Source organism: Chinchilla lanigera, unplaced genomic scaffold (genome assembly GCF_000276665.1).
Source record: "Chinchilla lanigera isolate Chin_1 unplaced genomic scaffold, ChiLan1.0 scaffold00073, whole genome shotgun sequence".
Classification (NCBI taxonomy): Eukaryota; Metazoa; Chordata; class Mammalia; order Rodentia; family Chinchillidae; genus Chinchilla; species Chinchilla lanigera.
In genome coordinates this window covers 8,088,829-8,108,937 of record NW_004955474.1, presented here as the reverse complement: position 1 = coordinate 8,108,937, position 20,109 = coordinate 8,088,829, and the positions used below count along the sequence as shown (strand labels likewise).

The 20,109-nt window shown below is 39.0% G+C and overlaps 1 protein-coding gene and 1 pseudogene across 1 annotated transcript in view; both read right to left on the bottom strand.

Annotated features, from left to right (window-relative positions):
* Nucleotides 1-1,257: 1,257 nt before the first annotated feature.
* Nucleotides 1,258-3,975, bottom strand: LOC102005705 (annotated as a pseudogene).
* Nucleotides 2,541-20,109, bottom strand: part of Neto2 (neuropilin (NRP) and tolloid (TLL)-like 2) — a 70,524-nt gene continuing 52,955 nt past the window's right edge. Inside the window, exons 11-12 of the mRNA XM_005401465.2 lie at nt 8,426-8,539; nt 2,541-7,331 (exon numbers count right to left, since the gene is read on the bottom strand). Coding sequence (XP_005401522.1) covers nt 6,751-7,331; nt 8,426-8,539 — 695 coding nt within the window. The 3' untranslated portion in view covers nt 2,541-6,750. The remainder of the gene's footprint in view (nt 7,332-8,425; nt 8,540-20,109) is intronic.

The window sequence follows — 20,109 nt, the reverse complement described above, 5'->3', positions numbered from 1 at the left end:
ACCAGTGGACTCTGCATCTCAGGACAGCCTGGTCCTGGCCACCCACTATGCAGGTCCTCACTGCCACTTCCTGGACTGGATGCAGCAGACCCGGTCCTGCAGGCAACTTAAGACAAAATGCAATTTTTTTTTTAAAGTTCATCTACTGTGAACTTGAGAACATAAAATGGTTCTAAGTGGCACGTCCAAGGTTGCTTTTTACAAAAACTGTAACTATGATTATTTTATTCTGGCATCTAGTAAATGCCAACTTTGTCCTAGAAAGAAATTCTGCTGCCCAGAGTTGCCTAAATTCTTTGGCAGTGCTAGAGACTTTAGAGGCAAGGAAATCAAAGCAGAAGTTTTTATTTTCAGTTCAAGGGTTAAGATTCTTTAAAGTGGGGCAGGGGATATAGCTCAGCAGTACAGCACCTGCGTGGCAAGCCTAAGGTCCTGAGTTCCATTCCTGGTACCAAAAAAAAAAAAAGATTCTTTAAAGTGCCAAATCTAGGACTGAGCACCGGAGAATTTTTTTTTTTTTTAAACTGACATCTGCTTAATTTTTTATTTAGTTAAGTATCAAGGCCCAGCTAATTCAACTCATTAGATTGGTCAAGGCAAGACGAACTACAGAATAAGATTTTAAAAGCAGTTGGCTTGTAGTAGTTCTCTAGTATCACACACGCATACACACACACACACACACACACAGAAATTGGTACTCTGGATACTGGACCCCCCGCCCCCAACAATCTTATCTACTGCACTGTTCATAACCAGCAATATTCTCAAAACTATATAAATTAAACATGGCCAAATTAGAGATGTCTGATCAACTTTATAAAGTATTTGGGAACTTCAGCTGTAGTCTCCAAAAGAGCAACTTTAAACTATTAAAAATTTTTTAATTAAAAAAAAAGTCTTAAAAGACATCTTGAGAAAAAAAAAATCTGTAACTCAATTTCTACTTTTTTCAAATATGATTGAGGAAAAGTTATAAGTAGTACTAATGCCTACATTTAAAAAAATTAACTAGTTGAATGGGGGTGGGGATGTACAGTATTATTATACTCCATGAATGTGCAGAATTCCAAAATGTGCCAGCCTGAAAAACTATCCTGCACTGAGGTTTTCCAAGAGGTATAACGAGCCAGTCAAAAAGGCATCTGGTCTGTACTAACAGCTTGCTGTTTTCAGTGGAGGCCTTCATGATGTCAGTCACGCTGTTCTTGCAAAACTTCCTTCATGTAAAGGAGTTTGCAGTGCTGATAGGTGGGGCTATGACGGATGATGTCGGATTGAATCCATACGCACATTGAGCTTCATGTCATTGTCAAGAATGTGAACGAGTTGTTGCACGGGGGGAAGATGACCAGATTCCAGCTTAGACCACACAGCACATCACTTAAAGTTATCTCAAATGCACCTGTAGACATACACTGGTTCTCCACCGTGTTGCTCAAGAAGAAAACCATCATACAGGCAAAGACCTTATTTTCTTGGTCCCACTGCCAGATGCTAGGAGCTTGCACGCCAAGGAAAGCAAAGGATCCTTGCCAACAATTATTAAGACTATTAATACTAGAGTTTGAAGATTGATAGGAAAGATGTTATGGGTCTATAAATTGGCTGAGGGAGGTAATTCACTCCTTCAATTCAGATGTCTGGGTACCACTGGCTAATAACCCTCATGCACTCCTCAAACACCCGCTGATAACCTCAGGAAATACAAATTTGGAACTTGAGCAGCGGCCCTGTGGTGTACTGCGTCTTCAGTCTCTTGCTGGACACACCGTCCAGATTGGCCGAGGCCTCGCTCAGGACCACTCTGACGCCGCCACCAGAGCAGCAGCAGAAGCTTCATCTTAACTGAGACAGCTGCCTCGGCCCGAGAATTCATGTATGGTCCACATCAGTGAGGCCAAACCTTTCAGATGCCAACTCAACTGCAACCCCAAACCCACTTAATTATCACACAGTGCCAGCACTGCAATTAAACTTGAATATTGAGGTTTTAGTTTAGAAAAAATAACTCTACATTAACATCTTTTGTCTTAAAGGAAGATACAGTACCACACACAGATGCGCCACCACTGGTCTAGAGGTCGTCTCTAATAAAAATGTCCTGTGTTCAGAAAATGACTCTTTGTTTTTTTCCGGTACTGGGAATCGAACTCACGATGTTGCGCTTGCCAGGCAGGTGCTGTGCTGCTGAGCTAAATCCCCAGCCCCCAGAAAGTGACTCTGGATAGTCCATGCCAAACACGCACCCCAGTCGTCAGTGGGACTCCTGGGCTTCTGCAGCCATTAAAGTAATCACTGAAATATATGGAAACATACCTGAAAAAAGTTCATAAAGGAAGGCAAATTATTAGAAGAGGAAGCTAAAAGAGATACTTAGGGGCAATTTGTCATTTAGGGGGGCTCAGACTCAAATCATTCTCCAAAACTCAAGAGATACAGTACACACGTTTAATTTCTACAGTATACATTATTTCCTTTAGGGTAAAAAAAATCACAAAAGCAAAAACACTGAAGCGTTTTATAATATCAAGCCTATGTATTATTAACAAACACTGTTTATTAAGAATTCACAGTAACTGCTTGCACAGTTGTAAGCCCCAAAGAATTACGGTAGCAAGTCTATAGAACATGGTGTTACATAAATAAAAAGGGGAAATATAATGTTTTGAAAAGATGGTAAGAGTTACATTTTAAATCAGAATGACTGACAAGTTTTACATCTAGCGGGTTGTTTGGAATGGCTGGGCTTGAATCTTGGCCACAGATTCTGGGAGAGGGGTACGGGGAGACATGGGGCTGGGAGGCTGAGACAGGTGCAGTACTCACTTCACTTCTGCGGGCTTCCATCTTCTCATGAACAAAGCTGGATCAGACTGTCTTTCTTTGATCACCAAATACTAAATTCCTTCTGGGTCTAATCGATGGGACTCATTTATTATTTTCTGATCTTGCAAGAAAATAACATGAACAATCCAGCACAACCCATTTTGCAATGAGCACACAATCAATCACCTTTAGGAATTATCCGCAGAGTCGCAGCCAGGCTTTTCCTAGCGTGTCATTGGCTGATACACTCCTGAAATGAAGAAGCACCCTTCTCATCAGGCAGCAACTGTACAGTGTTCGGTGCCAGACACTCAGGAGCTTAACAGCCAATAATTTTATGAAACATGACAAAGACACTGACGTAAGACCCATGAACTTGAAGTTTAGGGAGTGTTTTTAATTTTGTGATGTGAAAAGGCTCTGCTTTTTAAAGCTAGACTTTTACACTGAATATGTTCCCTCCACCAAAGGATCCCTTGCTATGTAAGAAGGTTCCTTTTTAGGGCTGTGGATGTAGCTCAGTAGGAGAGTGGTGGCTATCAAGGCCTGGAGTTTGATTCCCAGCAACAATAATAAAATTGTTCTTTTTAAAAAGCTGAGTCTTGCTAGGTTGCTCAGGCTGGTCTTGGATTCTTACCCTCAAGGGATCTTTCTGCCCCAGCCTCCCGAGTTCTGGGATTACGGCCATACACTGGCAATACCGATCCTTAACTGAAAACACTGACCTTCTGGATCTGTGTTTAGTGTTAGAAGATACTGCATCTCTAACACCGGGGCACTGTGTAATCACTCCTATCAGATGGCTAAACTTCAGGTTTTATCACTAAAATTTATGGCTTTCACTGTAGCAAATAATTTGTAAAGTTTTCTCACTGATATCAAAGACTAAATATACAGTATTAGGGTTATTCTGGTACTAACATCTAAAAGTTACTAGTTCAGTTCTCTTTCTGTAAAATACAGATAAAATGCTTAACTAAGAAATAAGATCTAATGCTATGTTCAAAGGTGGCACATATACGTGGCAGTGTCAGCTATCGATTCTCTGGTTCCAGCCCTGCAAATGGACTCATCAGAAAATGTTCCTACACTCCACGAAGCTGTGCCTTCACCAGCTAAGGACTTACATTGTGATTTTTCCTGCATTGTGCATTTTTTTTTTTTTTGCATTGTGCATTTTTTAAGACTCTGAGGAAACATCCTACATAAAGATCCTCAAACCTTAGCGAAAATTAGCCTTCGTGGATGGTACTTTCCATTGTGAAAAGAAAAAACTGTTTCCTTCACTTGAGCAGCCAGAAATTTAGAACCAAATCTGCCATCCAAGGTTTGCTTGCTGAGCTGCATAAAATCATGTATTTCTGTGATGTTTTAATGTTGAACATCTTCTGTAAAGGCTTTGTATTTTATAGGTCTCATCAAACTCTTTTAAAATAGGATGCAAGTTTCAAAAGTATAAATAGTTAGGCATACTGTATTATCTTCTACTATAACTAGAGATTAAAGATGGATTTAATAGTGGCTTTTGTAATAACTTGATATAGAAATTATGCTAATTTCAGGTACCACGAAGAATGAGATAATAGTTATTGTTATATTATGTTGTTCAAATGTTGGCACCCCTGTTAAAATGCCTAGTCAACTTTGCTACTGAAAGAATTTACTTATCCAATCCGTCTCTGGTATTAGTTCAATGAGTAATACATTAAGTCTTTTCACTTTTCCAACTTGTTTTGAAGATAGAGAATTATGTTAACTTAAAAAGATTAAATCACGAAAATACTATGTGTAGATTTTCTTACCTCCTGGATATAATGTAACTTTTACAAATGAACGGATACAGAAATGTGGTATTTATACACCGTGGAGTACTACTCTATCATAAAAAGGGTATATCTGAGTCCTCTGAGGGAAAATGGCTGCATCTTGAGACAATAATGTTAAGTGAAATAAACTGGACATGCAAGTTTACACATCACATGGCTTTTCTTACATGAGAAACCCGAAGTGTACATAAAGGCCAAAATAAAAGATAATAGGAAACCGCTGGATAGACGTTTTGCAAATGGTAAGGGGACCAGGGATGGAAGCAGGGGTGGGAAGGGGACCAGGGATGGAAGCAGGGGTGGGAAGGGGAAGGACAAGAATTAAGATGTGTTAGGAAAATGTGCCGACTCCCCATGACGAATATAATCTTTATGCACTGCCAACATGCACTACTAACAATTGAAAAAGATGAATTTGAAAAAAATTACAGGAAATACACTTTGAGGCAGTATTTTGTTAAATATCAAATTTAAAGTCATTTGAAAACTTATCTTTGCAATATTTAAAAGAATTAATGAAACCTAGTGAAACTTCCATCCCATGTCAGTGAAAATTTACTACAAAAATGTAGAAAATAAAAATTTATCTCTTAAATGGCACATCTATGAGTTATAACGTGATAAATGAAGTCCCTTCTACACGTATCTTAAGATCCAAAATCTCAGTGCCAAAAATAACATGATTGACGGATCAAGTAACAATGCATATTTTAATATTTGTTGTAGTGACTTAGAGCAATAAATACCACATAGAGAAAAACCATCATGAACTAAATACAAAAGGAAAGAAAAAGCTTATGTACATATACCAACATGTTTACAATAAATTAGAGCAAACAGTTCCATCACAGCATACAAAGCCTCTAATGTGAACAGTGAAAGAAATCTGTTGTGTAGATCTTTAATTTAGATTTAATAAAGATTGTACAGTATCAAATGATATCAAAAGTCTAAAAAAACACAAGAGTTTTTATAGCATGTTTATAAATTATTGTTTTATATACCATAAAAAACATAAGGTCAAAAGTGCAGTTTAAAAAAAAGTTCAAATTGTTATTTTTGATAATAGCTAGAAAAATGTACTGTCCCAAGAAAGAAGCAATTTAAACGCACACAGTTTTTCAGAGAATTTTCCTTTAACTCTCATACAACCTTGGTTACCATAGGCCAAAAAAAATGAACCAACAGAAAGGGAGCAAAGTAACTGTTTTTACACAAATAACAGAAAACCTTGATCTGGTAGAGAGAAATGCTGCAAATGAACGTAATTACAGGCTTCCCTACAAGTGGATGAGATGACCGTTGTGAAGCGAAAGGGACGTCACTGACCGTGACCACATGTAGGAAATTTTAAAGGCTTGCTAGAACTTTTTATCTTTGTCAAATTCTTTGTCATAGCAGCAATAGCACATACATCCCAGGATTACAAAATTTTCTAGTGTAACTAGGAAAAATATGATTTAAAAGTAACAAATCCTATCACCTACTTCTCACAGAAAGGAAGGACTAAGTAGCCAGTCACTAAAAGGCAGGACTATAGAAATTAGTCAAGAAGAAACACGTGGGATGAGTCTTACTTGGCACTTACTGCGGGAACCGTGTCTTGGAAACTGAGGAGCAAGGGCCTGTGCTGAAGTGCAGGACGCGACAGAACCACCCACGTGAGAAGCCGAAGCGGTGACACCACAGGCACCCACAGTAAATTAAATTGAGAGACAAATAAAAGGAACGTAAGAAAACTTACTTTTAAATTTACTGTGGGATTCAAATAGTGACAAAGCTCTGTCAGTCAGGAGCAGCATTCCCGAGCCCGGCTCAGCACAACCTCTGCCCGCTCCGACTGCTAATTAACTTGGTGCTTTGCTCACACGACGCCAGGCAATAGGAGGTGATGAGTGTCCCGTGAATACAGTAAGCTCCTTGGTTGGTGTACCATATATTACCGCCTGAGAAAATAAAAACCACTTCTACCAAGGTGAACAGGAGATGAAGGTCTTTTTAGGTTTGATGGGAGAAAGGACTGCTGCAAACAGAACGGGTGCTCTGTAGGCTGCATATGCACACACTTAATAATTACTGTCACCTTTAGTGGAGATTAGAAGTCCATGGATATGGATGCTTGTGCAGAGTCTTCTCGCCCTCTGACATAAATTTCGCAGGGAATCTCTTCCATTACTCTGTCTTCCAAGGCTTGTTCAGGGCACTCGTGTGCCTGTTTGAAAGAGTAGCTACTTTTCTTGAAGGTGCTATTGAATGTTTTCATTGGTTGTGGTTGTGCAAAATCATTTCGGAAAGGAAGTTCCATGGAACTGAGGTTGGTCCTACTTTGTTTGACATTGGATGGCTGTGACCCACAGTGATGGTCATGGATGCACCGGGAGGCAGTGGACGAGCGCCGCATCTTCTGGTAGTTGTCCAATTCTTCTGACAAGTCTGCCAGGTCTGCAGAAATCTCTTTGTCCCTTAGTGAAAATAGTTCATAATGAGGAGGATCAAACACTTCTTGGAACCCAGTTTTATTAAAGGCAGTTTTGCAAGCCATGACCTTTTTCCGGGGCTGTTTCACTTGTACTAAAATAGAAATAATGAGAAGAACCAAGACAATCCCTGATGTAACGCCAATAATTGTTCCGTGAGTTTTTGTGATTTGTTCAAATAGTCCAGCTTTTTTCTTTTCTGTAGAAAAAGAAAAAGAAACACTGAAGTTTTCAAAGTTCATTAATAGGAGTCCTAGCACTGACCGGTAAGGTATTTTTAGGTAAAGAAAACCTGGGTGGGTCAAATATATCACAGACAATGCAACTAGAGACTCTCAAATATAGCAATCCTATTATTATAACTTCTAGGTAATCACAATACAGCTAGATACGTTATAGAAAAGAGAGAGTACATACTTGAACACTCAAAGGGTATATAAAAACATATAATTTGCAAAACAAATAAAATACAGTAGTATAGAAAATTCCAAAGTACTCTTATTCTGAAGTTCAGTTTTCTGCTGTATGGCAGGTTTGGCCAACTCCTCTTTACACAGCATCAGTATTTCTACTGATGACCGCCAAGAAGAGAAAGCAAACACGATCAGACTGGCCCATCCAGGTGTACCACTTTGGTCTACTGTTTTTGAATGATCACCTGAAAATATTTCATGCTTAGTACTTAATGCAACCACCTTTTCATATACTGAACTCTTGGAAGGATGCAAATGAGTATTAGTTCTGAGAGAGTGCTTTGCCACAACTTGCAGACATTCAATTATTAACACGGCCATATTTATGTCCCACACAGAACACACTGGAAATGCAGCATAGGAAATTCAGTGGAAAAACCAGTTCTCCTAATGGCTCTGTTTTCACACTGCAAAAGTGAATCTCTTTGGTGATTTTTACCAGTGTTCCCATGTAATTAAAAAAAAAAAAAGAACAATACTCTAGCGGCTATTCTCTAAATTATTTTGATAACTAAGTAAGATAAATTTACAATACAGATGATAACTTTCAACAGTAAGAACACAGAAGGGCAGGAAATACCACAATACACTTTTGAATGACTTGAAATACAAACTCTCAACAAAGAGGATTTTTCTGAGCGTACTTTTCTTTGCTTTTACCACATTCCAGAGGTCTACTGGCCATTAAAAATTTACATACCGCTGTTTCTGCTCAAGCAGTTATGCTAGACACAGTAGTAGAAAAGGACCTTCAAACCTTTCCCGATGAAAGGCTTCGGTCATTCCTTCCGTACAAAGGCTGCCCTCACACTGGACTCACCTTTACAGTGATTCTCATCCCAAGGGTACGCACAGTTCTGAACGCCGTTGCAGACCAGGGAGTTATTGATGCACATGTTGCTATGGCAGAAGAAAGTGCTGCCTGTGCAGGGAGCTGTGTGAAAACAGAAGACTGTGTTGCTAAGAACAGAGACTCACAGATTACAAACTCATCACGGTTCATTTTACATTGAAGAATTTGACTCTGTAGAGTAATTTCTTACCTCCAAGGCCTTTCCATAAACACACTCTGCTACACAAACAGTAAGACAAATGTCAAAACCCCAAGATGCTGTCTCATACAAACTTTTTCTAACACTGGGCACCAAAGAGTCACTTTCAATATAGTGGCAACATAAATGCACTTCCTGTGGTTCTTACGGAATTGCTGTATAGTTTGGCAAACTTTTGTACCATTTTAGAAGACAGCACTGGCAAGGATGAAGAGACACAGAAACCCTCCATATGCTGCTGATGGAAATGTAGAATGTTGCAGATGATGCAAAGAACTGGTGGCAACTCAGAAAGTTCAGCATACAGAACTGTCTTATGATTCAGCAATTCTCCTTTTAGGTATATACCCAAAAGCAGAAGAGTAGAATCACAAATGCACATAAGGCTTCCATACTGATGTTCATAGCAGCATTACCCGTACCAGCAGGTAGGAACAACCCAAATGTCCATCAACAGATAAACAAAACGCACTTATATACAATAATGGAATACTAGCCACGAGGACAAATGAGATTCTGTTACATGCTACGGCATGGATGAAGTTTCGAAACTACACAAAGTGAAATAAGCTAAAATTTCTTAGCATAATTATTGTGTGATTATATGTTGTATCATAGAATTATTTCTTAGCATAATTATTGTGTGTGTGCCTCTATGAGGGACGTGAAGAAGCAAATTTCTAGAGGTGGAAAGTAGAACAAGGGTATCTTGGTTACTTTTCTCCCATTGCTGGGACAAAATACCTGAAGTGCAAAATGAAGGAAGGAGAGGTTTATTTAGCTTACAGTTTGTGGAGATTTCAGTCCATACAGGGCTGGTCCAAGGCAGCGTGGCACATGGCAGAGGGCAACTGTTCATGGCGGCGGAGGACAGCAAAGCAACAAGAGCAAAAGGGAGGAATGGTGGCAAGCAGCCTCCGTCCCTCCCTTATACTGTATGCAAACTACCCGCCCCAGGGCGGGTGTAGCACTCACACCCATAATCCCAGCATTGCACCATGGATCAATCACAAATCCTAGAAGCCCGCCCCGTGACTGCAGGAGGATTTGGGGGGACATCCAGACACAAACCATCACAAAGGGTTACAGAAATTGGAGGAAAAGGGGATGGGGAATTAACACTGAAGGGGACAGCGGTTCATTTTGGGGCGATGAAAGCTCAGGAGATGGATGGTGGGGATGGATGCATAGCAACATGGACGCACTTCTGGTCACTGAGCTTCGTGCTCTAACACGGTCATTTTCATGCTTATGGACATTTTCCTATAGTGAAAAAGGGAAAAAAATCCACTTTTCTAAATTTCAGAAGTTTTTAAAAAGATCATAAAGTTATACAGAATACACAGAATGCCATTTCATATTTTCTACAAGTTCTTTTTTCAGCTCAGTTTCGCCTGCCTTCATGGTGATTACCTACTCATCTTGCAAAATAATCATTGTCACCCTCTTTAAAAACCCCTAGGTCTCCTCGGTGGTTACTCCCAAATGTGTCTGTCACATGCTATACTCCTCTATTTGACACGTTTTGTACATGTAAATATTTGTTATAATGACTTACGATTAAATACGCTTATTTCTATTATGAAATGAAGCTCTAGACTGGAGACCAAACTCACAGTAACAAAGTATCTCAGGTGTAAAGACACAAAAAATTTGAACATTAACAATACAGTTTAAGCTGGGCATGGTGGTGCATGCCTGCAATCCCAGAACTCAGGAAGCTGAGGCAGGAGGATCACTGGGAGTTTAAGGCCAGCCTGGGCTACAAAGTCAGTTCAAAGCCAGCCTGAACTGCATAGTGAAAACCTATCTCAAAAAAAAAAAAAGACTGTAGCTTAATATTTCCCTTCCATAAAACAATACTGTAGCAGTATGACAGAAGCCCAAGAAACTCAACTCACCATTTTGACTTTTAAAATTATAGCTGAACAAAATGTATCTCCTGCCTAAAAGATTATTTTTTTGTTATTTAGAAAATAATTTTGTTATTTAGAAAATATGTGATTTATCAAGGAAGGATAAGTGAATATCACTCTATATCACACTGACAAACCCAAGTATTTTTATATTTTCTTTTTAAAGTTTCTTTCCAATATGAAAGATCTAACATTTTACTGAATAATACATATTTTTTTTCTCCTAAACAAGATCTTTTTTTCTTTAAAAATGTAAAATGAACCTCATTAAAATTATAGCCGTGAGTTTAATACTTTTTCCCTTTAAAGAGAAGGCTCTCTTTGAGGGCAGTTGCAAGAAGTTTTGTAATATGTGGCCACGATCTCCTTGTGCTCATAGTGTTGGTAATGAAACCAGTATTTTGGTATCTGCTTGTCACACATCCTTTATTTTTTTCAAGTACCTCTGCATGTGAGCTAGAGAAACAAGTATTCTGGGTCTCCAGAAAACCCCAAACATAGTCTGATAAACACAGGTTAATAGAGTAGGTGAAACTGCCTGGTTATCAAGAGGCAAACATCCCCGTAAGGCAGCACCCCCTCACAGTGACAACGAACCTGTTAAGAGACGGGAGCCCAAATGCAGCCCAAACCTACTTATTTATCACCAAGTGCCAGCACTGCAGTTAAACCTGAACACTGAGGTTTTAGTTTAGAAAAAACTCATACCTTAACATCTTTTGTCTTAAATGAAAAACACAGTAGTGGAGCTTTTAATGATATGAACAGCTTTTTATTGAAAGGTAAAATTTGCCTCTGGCATGCTTCTGCACAATTACTGTGATCTTTGCTGTTGTATGCATGCTGATAACTTCTCACCCCCCTTGGCTGGGGTGATGGCACTTGTGCCGTAGGTTTGCCACCACTGCCCTGTAAGGTGTTATTCTCCTAAACTCCAGCGCAGCAGCTTAATGATCTCTGGTTAGTGAGTATGAACTAGGGTTTTATAACCTTTCTCACTCCCCACTGTAAGCCAATTTGAGTCGAGGGACTTCTTTATCTACATATGACAAAATCGCAGTCCTCTCATTAAACTTTGAAGCTCACTTGCTGCATATATAATCCCTACAGTTTAGCTGTAACTCATAGGTGACTTTCATGACTGGAGTGTAATACTGCCAAGGACTGAGTAATTTTGGGGAACAGTGATGTACAGCAGAAAGTAGAAAAAACTTGTACACTTTAAGATATTTAATTTCCCTGGGCTTGTTTCCTCTTTTAAAATGAATGGGATGGAAACTGGCCATGGTGGTCTATAATCCCAGCACTCAGGAGGCTGAGGCAGAAGGACTGCTATGATTTCAGGCCAGCCTGGACTACACATACATAGTAAGTTCAAGGCTAGCCTGAACTTCACAGTAAGACCTTGTCTTAAAAAAAAGGAATGAGATGCAGTGTAACTCAGACTTCTCGTTCTAAGATTTGGTGAGATTATGAAATTAGCGGCCTTGGTTTTCATGTTACTTTTGTTCTTGACCTAGATGCACATAGATATATAGATACATCCAGTAAGACTGCAGAGACTGTCAGCTGGACAAAATGGGATCGTTTAAGTTAATGCAACTACTTTAGGATTCTTGCAAAATGCTTGATTCCAAAGCTCTTCATAAGGACCATAGCTATTATTTACATATTAACCCACTATACTGAGAGCAACAGCCACTCAAGATGTACAGTGTACTTTATTTACTTAATAAAACTTGCTGGTGTACCTATGTACTTCAGTTGTGTTGTAAATAGCATACAACTGTATTTTACAAATGATTGTACTTTAAGATAGAATAAAATGGCCCCAGAGAAATAGCACACTTGAATCCTTCATTTCCACTCACTGCAGTTTTCTTGTATTTGTACTCCAGGCCGTAATTCTATTACATGCAATGCATTATTATATTGTAGTTCTACTACTGATTTTATCTAGTTCCTATTGTGGGTGAAGATAAGCCGTTTTTAAGACAAGCTGAATGAGGTTATAAAGAGTACCGTAGCTCCATGGTATTCTGACTTTCTCAGAGAATTACGTGAGCATACTTTGATGGCTCTTTATGACTTAAAAGGGAGCCTAAAGGACAGGCTCTCTGCTCCATGCTCCTCACTGATAGAACACTGAGAGAAAAACACCCTTAGATTTTATTATAGATTCTTTACCATTGCTCTCCATCGGATTTAAAGTTAGAAGATAGCATTGGTATTGTCAGATTTTGTTCTGTACAAATGTGATATATTTATAATTACAAATACATTTAAGCTTTATGGCTTTTCATTGACCAGCACAGATGTTTAAAATAAAAATCAAGATAGCAGTTATCGGTACACAATGCCGATGAGCTGCTTCAGAATTAAAATTAAAAACCATGATAAAATGGCCAAATTCTGAGTATCTACAAGTAAGGACTAACAGCAAAAATCGTGCCTGTTATGAAACTGCTCTCTGCTTATCGCCCGAGGACTCTACCTTCCCCCTTTAGTTTCGGAAAGAAGAGGCCAGTGAGGGCTTCTGCCCACTGCACCTTTGATGAGTGTGGCAATGGTGCTGACTATGGCTGTGTCCTTCAACGAAGCCTGCAGGGGAGCTATAGGCAATGTCACTGGAAATCACATTATGGATTTAGTGTAACAAAAATATCTCCTGCTGCTTTCACAGTTCTACTCCTAGAAATTATTTTCCTAAAGCCATATCCCTTCTTAAAGAGGGAGGCATACATTAGTAGTCAGTGCCTGGGAGGAAGTTAAACATATCTTGATTGCTATGCCACATCATCCATTCGAGCAAAGTTCTACTATTTTAGTCACATCTAGCCACAGTGGGTGAGTATGAAGTGAATTCCTCATGCAGAATTAGCCCAATTATATAAACCCTTCTTAAATATTGTTTTCATGGATGGATTCATAACAATTACAAATCATTAACAGCTTAGAGATGAACAAAAGTAGTTTAACAATTTGAATTAATTATATGCATCTAGAAATTTGCTGTCTAGAGCTCTGAGATGTGCTTATCAAATGGAGATTTTCAGACTTTTTAAAAAATAAAGTTCTGTGAAATAGCTTATTTTGGTCACTCTTTTGGAGGGACAGTTTTCTTCTTGTGCTTGGATAATAAAGCTAAATTTGGGATATGGAGCTATGTCTGCTACAGGCTTACAATTTAGCTTTACATTTAATTAATGTAAGAATACCACTTGAGTGAGATGTTTTCCCTCTTTAATTATCCGATTTTTACTAATGGAGAAATCATTAGTGAATGTGGAGAAAATGCTATAATTAAGCCATATTAGAAAATAATTACTCTGGTAACATATGGACTAGTACTGCACAAAATACAATGTGATCCAAACTTGTGAGCAAGTAGCCACATGTCATCCCAGTACTCTGGGAGGCTGAAGCAGGACGACTGAAAGTTTGCACCCATACTGGGCAATTTAGCAAGATCCTTATAAAAAAAAAATAGCTAAAGATGCAGCCCAGTTCCATCCCCAGTATCACATAAGAAATTTTTAATAAGCAGGAAAAAGGTAATTTTTTTTTCACTAATATGTTTACTTAACCCAACACATCTGTGCAGAAAAGAGATAAGAAAGCAGGCTGCTATGTTTAGAAGGTTCAGTTACAAGGCTGGCCCTTAGCTAGCACCTATGAACCTGGCTTTCCTCCATTCTCTAGCAGATAAAAGTACAAACTGTGCCTACAGTTTGTGTAAGCGATGTCACATATACCCAAACACCCGCTTTCCTTTTGGCAGCCAGAAGTTTTGGTTCGTGCAACACAGGGGGGCGCCGATACAACCAGATCCCAAAACACTTTTGCAGACTGAGTCCTAATGGGCTTCTCTGTTCAAATACTGCACTACATGCTACTGACTTTTAAAAAAAGGTACTGGAGACTGAACCCAGGTCTTTCCCACTTTGCTATATCCCCAGTATGCCCATCTCTTTTAATTTTGAGATAAGATCTTGGTTAAGCCACTAAGTTGCCCAGGCTGGGCTTGAACTTGTGATCTTCCTTCCTAGCCTCTTTGAGCGCTGAGATCACACGTATATTACCATGCCCAGCTTCTACTGTGTCTTTGTGTTGGAAAAACAGCAAGCTCAGCATGCCCCACGTAACAGCATTAAGGAAGAAGAAAAAAAAAAAAAGAGTATTAAGGAAGAGCAGAAGGAAGCCTACTTGAGATTTTCTAGACTCTGAGTCTTTTTCCCTTACTGACCCTTCTGTGTTACCCTCCACTGTAATCATTCTCAGCCATGAGCACAAACCTATGCAGGGTCCCACGAATCCTTCTAGCAAATGAAAACCTCTAGTGTCACCACCTAAGGTAATGTGGGAAGCCTTGAGACAGTGTTCAAAATTGTCTCCTTTTAACATGTAATTAACAAAATCTTCCCCCAGTGAGACACTTTACATGGTTTGGTATCCTGGATCTGCTCTAATAATCACAGCACGCGCCCCTTAGACGGCCCACGCGCGGGGCTGCAGGACAGTGCTCTCCACGCACAGGCACAGATGTCAGGAGAAAATGAACTGAGCAGCAAGAAGGTGAAAAGACTTTCTTGCCAATTACGTCTCTGTATAAAGCACTGATCTGCAGTTTTTGCAAGCAGTGAAATACCCTATGTATATCTACTGTATAGTTTAAAATGTTCTCAAATTAAAAATTTAGAAGTTTCATAAACAGTAAATACCACTGCTGAGCTCCTGACATTTCCAACTGCCTGAGGCACTTACTATGTCCAAGACGACTGAATACTTCCCCTCTTGTCTGTTTGCTTTTCATTTTCAAAGTCAGTCTGACCCAAAATTGTAGGTGTCTCTGACTCATTCTTACCGTCCGTTCCTGATTAGTTACCAACCCTTGATTCTCGTCCCATGACCCTTCCTCCTCTGGGCACTGCTCTGGTACAGACCCTGGTGGGTTCCCGCCTTGACCGTGCCCCTGAACTATCCTCCACGCCCTGTCTAAAGTGCAGCCTTCGTTGTGCCGTTCTTCAGATGCCTATAAGATAAAGTCCAGCTTTAGCCTTTAATGTCCTTCATACTGTAGCTTAATCCACGTTGTTGCCTGGCTCATTTCTTTTTCTCCACCACTATTTCTTGTGGTCCAAATTAGCTTTGCTTCCATGCCCTGTTCATGGTCCTATGTCAGCTTAGAATAATAACCTCAATTAATGTTTTTACCTTCTAAAATTTCTACACTCAAGGGTAAACTCAAAGGACTACACTCAAGGACCACTGGCGCTGTAACGGACGCTGCCGGCTAGAAGTAACAGGCTTACGTAACAGAAAAGCACTTTGACTTATGCCTCCAACTGTCTTTGTCACAGTAGATCCTGTAGAGTCACCATTTGCGTATGTCACCTCAGAAAAGTGACTACGGAAGGGACTAGTTCATCTACTTTCTTTTTTATTTTAAAGAGAAAAAAGATGAACAATGAAACCGAGTTTCAAAACAGGGTTAGTAGGACAGTTAGAATGGCTGATACATTGCGTATTATTGTTTGTAGTAGTTAATTAGAGTAAAGATACAGGCGTGACATCTTATTAAACAATATGAGCACAAAACATTCTTTTCAAGGAACTGAGAGGAGCTACCTGTAAAACTATCTTAACTGTCCTGTGCCATGTCCTTTCATATCCTCACAGCATCAAGCACAGGACCTTGTCTGACACATGTTAAAGAAATGAGGGGAAGGTACGTAGGAAAGCCGGGCACCTTAATATGTTCCCATGGGCTGAGCCACTGGTGGTCCATGCATGACTGTCCCGTTGGATGGCACGGGACAATCCTATTGTGTGCTACAAGCTGCCCAATGGGATAATCATGCATATATAGCCTGTTGCTAATGTGTTAATCGGCTTCATAACCCAACTAACCATCTGGCAACTTAAAAGTCTTTAACATCACAGATATAAAGGTACAGTTGTAATACAGTGGCATATGGTTACAAATAGCCATGACTTTCATGCAGAAACTATGGAATGAGCACTGATCTTGCAAGTAATATAGAAAAACTTCATTTTTAATTTCTCAAGAAAATATGTGATAATATCTCACTATTTGTGTTTACAGGCTTTGGATCTCTGCAAAGCATACAGTTAATCACTACACCATGTCCATCAGCTAGGATATAATATATGTGATATGAACATACACAACTGTATCTGGGCAGTTTCAATGTGTCTTAAGTGGTAATTTTCTTCACATAGGAGATGAATCTGAGGAAAGGGACCATAGAGATTTAATCAGCCCTGTCCAAACTGTGGATTAAAGAGCGATTTAAAACCAACTGGAAAAAAAAAAAAGACTATTTTTTGAAAGCAGATTCCTATCAAAGATAGTGTAACACGATTTGCACTCACGATAAGCAAAATAACCAAAATAATTATTAGGAAGTATTGACATATCACTCAGATTTTTTGGAGATGATAAAGGCAAAGAAATAAAGGGAAGATAATTTTTGCTGGTAGATTTATTTATCTGAATTATCAGAGAACTACGGGAAGAACCTTGAAGTCCATCCTCCAGGTTTCTCTGTGCGTATGTGCAGTGTATGTATGTGTTTGGGACTGAACCAAAGGTCTCCATGGATACACCCCTTGCTCAATGTTTTCCACTTATAAGGTGGGTAAAGTGTCTGTACATGAATGTTTGCACAGTATCTTTTAATATGAAAAAGTTTCCAGGTGCTGACCAAAGAGAAAAGACAACTTTTAAAGATGAAAGCAATTCATAAAAAAAGATATAATTTCTATGGTAGCCACAAGGGTCATATCTATAGAATACATAAAAAAGGGAATCAAAAATTTTTATTACAAAAGTCAGTAATAAGATGGAGGACAACAAAGTTGTAAAACATACAGTATAAGTAATAAAATGGAAGAATTCCTTTCTTGCTAATTATAATATACATGGATTAAACTCCTCATACAAAAGGAAGAGATCAGCAAAATGGATTTAAGAAACAAGGTACAATTATATGAGATCTGCAAGACACTGTTTAGAGCTAAAGATGTAGAAAAAAAATTTCAGCACTTGGGAGGCTGAGGCAGGAGGACTGCTGTGAGTTCAAAGCCAGCCTGGGCTACAAAGTGAGTTCAAGGCCAGCCTGAACTGCATAGTAAAGCCCTGGCTGAAAAAGACAGAATGAAAACAACAAACAAAAAGTAGAAAAAGTTATGAGATGGAAAAAGATTTTATGCAAATACTTACTATGACAGTTGATACAATTCTCAGACAAAAATAGACTAAGTCAAAACTTACAAGTGACAAAGAAGGGACATGATGTATTTATGAAAGGGCTAATTCCCTAAGACATGTAATTATAAACATATCTGGACTAAAAATCAGAGCTCCAAAATATATGAAGCAAACACTGAGAGAAACGAAGGGACAAATACTTCTACAAATGCAGACATTCACTATTCAATAACACATAGAACAACCAGACAGTAGATCAACAAGGAAATAAAGGACTCAGACTATTCCACAAACCAACTGGACTAGCAGATACACACAAAAAAGGGCTACCTAATAACAGTGGAATAAATGTCTTTCCTAGGACAAATTGAACAGCCTCCAAAATAGACTATTTGTTCAGCTACAACATAAGTATTAATGAAAATTAAACAAGCCCTAATGAAAATGAAAGACTGAAATCATACATTTCTCTTCTAATCATGGTGGAACTGAAACTATCAGTAACTAAAGGAAATCCACAAAACTCACCAATTTGTAGAAAATTAAACTATAAATTATTTATATACTCTTCAAATTGTGATTTCAAAGAAGAAATCATGAGAGAAATCAGAAAATACCTTGAGACCAGTGAAACTAAACATAACATACAGTGCTTAAAGGGAAAGTGGTAGCTATAAATGCCTACATTTGGAAAGAAGAAAAGAAGCCGGGAGTGGTGATACGCATCTGTAATCCCAGCACTCAGGAGGCTGAGGCAGGAGTCTGAGCTCAGTCAGGGTGGCTTAGTGAGGTCTGTCTCAAAGTAGTAACAGACCGGGGAGGCAGTTCAGTGTGAAAGAAAGGGGCTGGGATATAGCTCCCTGAGCACTGTGCCCAATCCGCAGTACCACAAACAAAATGAGACAAAACAAAAAAACCTCTTCACAAAAACTTGGACTACCAAACAGTCAAGGGAAAATGAGTACTAATTCTCAAACTCCTCCCAAAAGTTGAGGAACAAACCCCTCCTATTCCTCCTGTGCAGCTAGCATTACCCTACCAAAGCTAGAAAAAGATACTATGGATTAATATCCCTTATGAATATTGATGGAAATGCTACTTGGGATTTGGCAACATATTAAAAAATTTATACATCACAACCAAGTGGAACTTATGCCCGGAATGCAAAGATGGTCCCAAATCAATCAATGTTATATTATCACATTAACAGAACAGGGCAAAAAAAACCCACATGGTCATCTCAACTGAATAAGAAAATGCACTTGACAGAATTCAACATCCTTTCATGATAGAAATGTTTAATAAAATAGGAACAGAAGAAACTACTCTTAATATGAACACATATGAAAACCCAAAAATGACATCACACTCTGGTGAAGAGCTGAAAATGTCTCTTTTTTGGTGTGGTGTCAGGGACTGAAGCCAGAGCCATGTACATGGAAAGCAAGAGCTCTACTTCTCAGCCAGGTACATCCCAGACCTTTTTTATTACTTCTTTTTATTCTAAGATGGAGTCTCATTGAATTGCCCAGGCTGGCTTCAAACTCAGTCTTCCTACCACAGTCTCTCATGCAGCTAAGATTACAGGAGAGCGCCACCATGCCCAGAGGGAAGGCTTCTCCAGTAAGATCGGGAACAAGACAGAGACGTCCTATTTTATTTCTATATAATGTTGTACTAGAAGTCATAGCTAGAGCAATTAGAGAAGAAAAGGAAATACGAGACATGAAAATGGGAAATGGAGAGCAGCCCTGACAGTTCACAATGTAGTTTCAACAACTTGTAGTTGAAAACTACAAAAACACCCCTGAAAGATTCAGCCTGAGGTAGGAGGATTGCTTGAGCTCAGGAGTTGGAGCCAGCCTGGGCAACATAGCAAGAACCCATCTCAAAAATGATACCTGTTTGCAGACCACATGATTTTATGTGTAGAAAATCCAAGATTACATGCATACAGACATACACACACAGTCACATACCCCTTAAACCTAAGGAAATAAAACAGCAAAGTTGCAGGTTATAAAATCAATACATAAAAATTAGTCATGTTTATAAATACTAATAAAGAACAATAAAAATTAAGAAAATAACTGCATTTATATCAGCATCAAAAGGAATAAAATACTTAGGAAAACTCTTATCAAGAAGCCAAGAGATTTATAACTGTGCTGGGTGTGGTGGTGCTTTTTTTTTTTTTTTTTTTTTCCCTGTCTGTGATCCTATCACTGGGAAGTTGAGGCAGGAGGACTGCTACAAGCTCGAGACCAGCCTGGATTACATGGTGAGACCCTGTCTCAAAAAT